This window comes from Psammomys obesus, unplaced genomic scaffold, assembly GCF_907164565.1.
Source record: "Psammomys obesus unplaced genomic scaffold, mPsaObe1.curated_primary_1811, whole genome shotgun sequence".
Lineage (NCBI taxonomy): Eukaryota > Metazoa > Chordata > Mammalia > Rodentia > Muridae > Psammomys > Psammomys obesus.
In genome coordinates this window covers 17,616,135-17,622,065 of record NW_026596051.1, presented here as the reverse complement: position 1 = coordinate 17,622,065, position 5,931 = coordinate 17,616,135, and the positions used below count along the sequence as shown (strand labels likewise).

The following is a 5,931-nucleotide window of genomic DNA, read 5'->3' as shown; positions in this document are numbered from 1 at the left end:
GACCGAAGCTACGCTGCTTAAAAGAAGGATGAAGACAGTTCGCACGCTGTGTCAGGATGCCCGAGCCCGGGAAGTCGGCTCCTACCCCGAAGAAGGGCTCCAAGAAGGCGGTGACCAAGGCGCAGAAGAAGGACGGCAAGAAGCGCAAGCGCAGCCGCAGGGAGAGCTACTCGGTGTATGTGTACAAGGTGCTGAAGCAGGTGCACCCCGACACGGGCATCTCGTCCAAGGCCATGGGCATCATGAACTCGATCGTCAACGACATCTTCGAGCGCATCGCAGGCGAGGCGTCGCGCCTGGCGCACTACAACAAGCGCTCGACCATCACATCGCGGGAGATCCAGACGGCCGTGCGCCTGCTGCTGCCCGGGGAGCTAGCCAAGCACGCCGTGTCCGAGGACACCAAGGCCGTCACCAAGTACACCAGCTCCAAGTGAGCGCCGGGGCCGCGCCCACCCAAAGGCTCTTTTCAGAGCCACGCAAAAAAAAAAAAAGAAGGATGAAGCAGCTGAGCTGTCTGGAGGTTTAGACAGTCACTTAGGACACTCTTCAACCTGTTATGCTGCCTGTAGGCAGTGCTTGTGAGACGTCATCCTTGCTTGGGTAGGCTTTGGTGCTACAGCTGTCTTTCAGTCATTTCTGCCCCTGTAAGCAACCCATTGCCCACATTCCTGCATAAGCCCACTAAAACTCATTGGTTCACTAACGTGGTTGAACTTTGGTGGTATCTATAGTTTGGCCTGTTGTGGGATCCCTATGTGGGGAGAGTAGATGTGTGTCTTACATCTCCCCAGAAAAACAGTTGTCACACAGCATCATCCCACGTGCTGTGTTCCTAAGCCAAACAAGGAAGTTAGCTGAGCGCTAACATTCATCACTCTGTACTTTCTGCAGAAGCAATGTGCCCCATACTCTTTGGTATGATGAACTGTATTTTGTGAGTAAAAATAAATCCTTCCTGACATTGCTTTAGGTGTTAAGTTGCATTGACAAATAATCACAACATGTTTATTGTCCATTTGCATAATTTTAGAGAAATTAATCCTTTAACTATTCTTTATGTGTGTGATATGTCATATGCACGCGGGTGCACATGCCTGCGCATACATGGAGAGCCACAAGATGTCAGGTATGCTCCATCATTCTCCACCTAATTCCCTTGAGACAGGGTGTCTCATTGAACCTGGAGCAAGACATGTCAGCCAGCAAGCCCCCCGATTCTCCTGTCCCTGTACAGCACATACATGGACATTCCTGTTTGTGTTGGTGAGAAGATCTGAATGCAGGTCCCTATTAGATAGCTTGCCTTTTTGTTTATTTTGGAACAATGTCTCACTGTAGTCCAAACTGGCCTGGAACTGACTAGACAGACCAGGCTGACCTTCACCTTGTGGTGGTCCTGGCAACTGACTCGGGTACTAAGACTACAGGTGTGTACCAACACGCCAAGATAAAATTTTGGTTTGTCTTTTCACTAATTTTAAATTATGTGCATGTCTGCATGTGGTACACAAGTACCGGGCCCTGTGGAGGTCAGAGATTTCAAATCCTCTTGAACTAGTTACAGATAGATGTGATGTGCTTGATGTGGGTATCAGAAGCTGAACCCAGGTGCTCTGGAAGAGCAGGCAGTGGCTCTTAATTGTTGTGCCATCTTCCAGTCCACTTTTCTCTATTGGTAGTCTTTTGGACAGGGTTTTTTTTTTTTTTTAATTTTTGTAATTTATTTAATTTTATGTGCCTTAGTGTGAAGGTGTCGATCCCTTGGAACTGGGGGTACAGACTGTTCTAAGCTGCCATGTGGATGCTGGGAATTGAACCCAGGTCCTTTGGAAGAGCAGTGTTCTTAACCACTGAGCCATCTCTCCAGCCCCTTGGACAGGTTTTAATCTTTTGTTTTTTTCACACAAATTTCTCTGTGTAGGACCTGGCTGTCCTGGAACTTAAAAGACCACGTTGGCCTTGAAATCACAGAGATCTGCCTTCCTCTGTCTCCAAAAGTGCTGGGATTAAAGACATGTGCTACCATGCCCAGTTTATACTAGTTTTAATTAATGTTTAGTCTAACTTACCTGTTTTTCCATTTGCTGCTTCGGCATTTCCTGTCACAGTTAAGAAACAACCACTAATCATGAATATCTCCCATGTTTCCTCTTCTAAGTATTTTATAAACTCTGATCCAAGACTGAGAGGAAATAGCTTAATAAAACATTAGAATACTTGCCTTGGAATTGGGGTTGGGCAGCAACAGGCAGATCCAACTTGCTGTCCAGACAATCTCGTCAAATCCAGAGCTTCTGAGACCTTGTCTCAAAAGACAACATAAGTCTTTCCCCTAAGGGCTCCCTATGGCACATATACACACACCGTAAGCTCATACACACTGAATTTTACTTTTTTCATTTTTTGCATAATCCACTTTTTTCCTTTTTGGGGGAAATGTCCCTTATTGTCACTTTGAACTCTACCCTACTTCAGGACTATATGACACACTTTAAAAAAAATGTTGGCCAGCCAGGCAGTGGTAGCAAATGCCTTCAATTCCAGCACTTAGGAGGGAGAGGTAGGCAGGCAGATTTTCGTGAGCTCAAGGTTAGCCTGATCTACGGAATTCCAGGGCAGCCAGGGCTACACAGAGAATCTCCCAATTATGCTACCTTGGCCAGTGAGATCCTAGCCCAGTGGCTCTCAACTTTCCTAATGCTGGGGTCTTTTAATACAGTTCCTTGTAGTGCTCCTTTTTAGGCCTCAACCTCCTTTCCAACCTCCCAACCCTAAATAGGAGAGAGGTTAGGGTCCCCATTACTCCTCCCAGCTGTCAAGGTCAAGGGTTTTTCTTTTTTCTTTTTAGAGCTATACCAATCTCCGTGAACAGGAAATACAGCCAGCAGTCTCCTCCCTGCTTGCTGTGCCCCAAAATGTCTCTTCATCTGTCTGCTCCAAACTGTCCACCACAGGCCAACATCGAATGCCACTGCTTCTTTTTCTCGGCTCTCGACTTATAGCCTCAGAGTCCCAGACCACACCCTACTTGAGACAGTTATCGGCTGTGGAAAAACTACAACCCAACTGAAATCCCATACTTGGGATTAAAACAAAAACATATTTAAAAAACTGTGTTTAAAAAGAACCAAAAACCTCTATTATAGTGCATGTTGTGGTTGAGTCCCAACCATAAAATTTTTTTTTAAAAATTATGTAAACAGTGTTTTGCCTGCATACACACCTGCACACCAGAAGAGGGAACCAACTGATGGTAGTGAGCTAACTATGTGGTTGCTGGGAATTGAACTCATGACCTCTAGAAGAGCAGCCATTGCTCTTATCCTGAGACATCTCTCCAGCCTAAAATTAGTTGCTACTTCATAACTGTAATTTTCCTGTTATGACTTGAAATGTAAATGCTTTCCAATGTGCTTATGTAACCCCTGTGAAAGAGTCATTTGACAACTCAAGGGTTTAGAACTCACAGGCTGAGAACCGCTGCCAGCCTAGCCCCAAAAATCGTCTTCACTTTCATAGGCTGAGCCCAAATGAGGTGTGCATTTTCCCACTTGTATTGATGCTGGTATATTTTCAGGAAGGCAAAGGCAGGTGGATTTCTGGGAGTTTGAGGGGTCTACAAAGTGAGTCTAAAACAGCCAAGGCTAGACAGAGAAACCCTGTCTCTAAAAATCCAAACACCCGCCTCAAAAAAAAAAAAAATAAATAAATAAAAATAAAAATCAAGCAGGTTTCTTCTTTTCTGCCTCCCAAGTGCTAGGATTAAAGGCGTGGCTTAAAATGTCATGTTCTCTTCTCTTCTAGCTCTGTGTGTACCCACATGCTCGTGGTATACATGGACAAACAGGCACATGTACATAAACATATAAATTATTTATGTGTATGTTTACCTGTGCGTAGGAGCCCACTGAGTCCAGGAGGGTGTCAGATCACCTGGAGTTGTCGGAAAGACATCTTTTCTGGGTGCTAGATCTAAACTCTAGTGCTCTGTAAGAGCAACAAGCACCATTAACTACTGAGCTATCTCTCTAGCCCCTCATCTAGGTTTCTTCCTTTTTCCCTTTTATTTGACAGGGTTCCTCAGAGCAGCCCTGGCTGTCCTGGAACTTGCTTTGATCTTTTTTTGTTACCTGGCCTGTACTGAACACACTTTGTACACCAGGTTGGAGTCAAACTCAGCTTTAAACAGGCGCTGGAAAGTTGGCTCGGCTGTTAAGAGAACTTATTGCTTTTGCAAAGTATCTGGGGTTCAATTCCCAGGACTTCCATAGTGGCCCACAACCATCTATAACTCAAGTCCTAAGGGATATGACACCCTCTTCTGACCTCCATGGACACCAGACACATACATGCACTCAGGCAAAATACTTATCACATAAAACAAAATGAGATCAGTAAAGTACTAGGTCCCCTGGGACTGGAATTATAGGGGATGATTCTGAGCAATGTGAGTGCTGGGAATCAAACCAAACCTTTGGTAGAGCAGTAGGGCAATCAGTGTTAATCTTAACTGCTAAGTCAGCTCTCTACTACCAAAAAAAAAAAAAAAAAATTCCTGAAACATAAAGGTATTCACCATCTAGAACCATTAAAGTTCAGTTAAGAAAAAGTCTGAGAGTTAAGATGGAACAACTTAATTACAGATGTGGACCTGAATTTAACAGACTAAAAAATTGGACAGGAGTAAAAGATTGTGGCAAAGATGCTATTAATGACACAAATTTCAGAACACTGATTTGCTTTATTCTATCAACAAAATGGAGGTAACAAAGACAAGTACAAAAATAAGCTACATACATTTCCTTTCCGTAGTCTGCCTTAGGGATCCCTCTTTTTCTATATCAGGCCCACCAGGGCTGTCACTGGGCTCTTCCCTCTCCCTTGAAGGGTGTCTGTTTAGGCCTCCTTCACCTGGCCCTTAGCTTCAGGAATGGCATATATGTACATATATGTCTGTGTGTTGTAGGATGGGTTGTTAGAGACATAAGGCTACTGAGTTCTCGTCTATCAGTAGCATCAGGTAGAAGTCAATAGGTCTACCTCTTGCTGACAAGGTGATTCTCTAAACACCTCGTCACAAGCAGTGGGCTTGAGGGGCCCCTGCCTGAATTCTTTCCTTGAAGAACAGACTTTCCTCAGTAGAAAATCCCCTGGACAGGTTATACTTCCAACTAGAGCAGCAGTTCTCAACCTGTGGATCCCAATCCTTTTGGGAGTTGAAGGACCCTTTCACAGGGGCCACCCTACATTACAATTCATAACAGGAGAAAAAGTACAGTTATGAAGTAGCAACAAAATAATTTAATGGTTGGGGTCACAGCATTAGGAAGGTTGAGAATCACTATAGTAGAGGATCTCCTGGACTCCACATCTTTTGATTTTCCATTGGATTGGGAGACTGTATCCTCTAGTAAATACACTCAAAAACAGAAGCAACACAGCTATCTCATCATCAACCATAGCCAAGTATGACACCAGGGTAGTGAGAAACCAGTAATCAGTGAATGGCAGCAGCTCTTTATGGAAACAGGCAGAGGTCTATTTGTCCTCCCAACAAGCCACACCCTTCTAGCTTCTCTGGCAGACCTTTCTCTGGCAGCGACTAGCATGTCCATGCACTTTGGGGTTGACTTCCCCCACAGCACAAATTCCATGAGTGGTCAGGGGCAGTGTGCAACTGTAGTATTCCAAGGGTACTCTTAAGTCAGTGATGTTCACAATGTTTCTGCAACTTTCATTTCCAGCCAGCAATACCTATCAGAGTAAGCCGTTCTTGAACATTTTGCCAGGCCTGGGACATGGTTCTACGAATGTTACTTTATGGATGAGCTGAAATTCCTCTGCCTATACCAGGTAAAAATCACACTCAATTAACAGCACACATCTTAAGGTAAAAATTCCAAAGACCAATTAACGAATGAAAGATCC

The 5,931-nt window shown here is 44.4% G+C and overlaps 1 protein-coding gene across 1 annotated transcript; it reads left to right on the top strand.

Moving 5' to 3' along the window:
• LOC129689164 (histone H2B type 1-C/E/F/G/I-like) lies at window positions 1–448 on the top strand. The gene has a single exon (XM_055624345.1). The coding sequence runs from the start codon at window positions 57–59 to the stop codon at window positions 435–437; it is 381 nt and encodes a 126-aa protein (XP_055480320.1). The 5' UTR covers window positions 1–56; the 3' UTR covers window positions 438–448.
• Window positions 449–5,931: the final 5,483 nt, after the last annotated feature.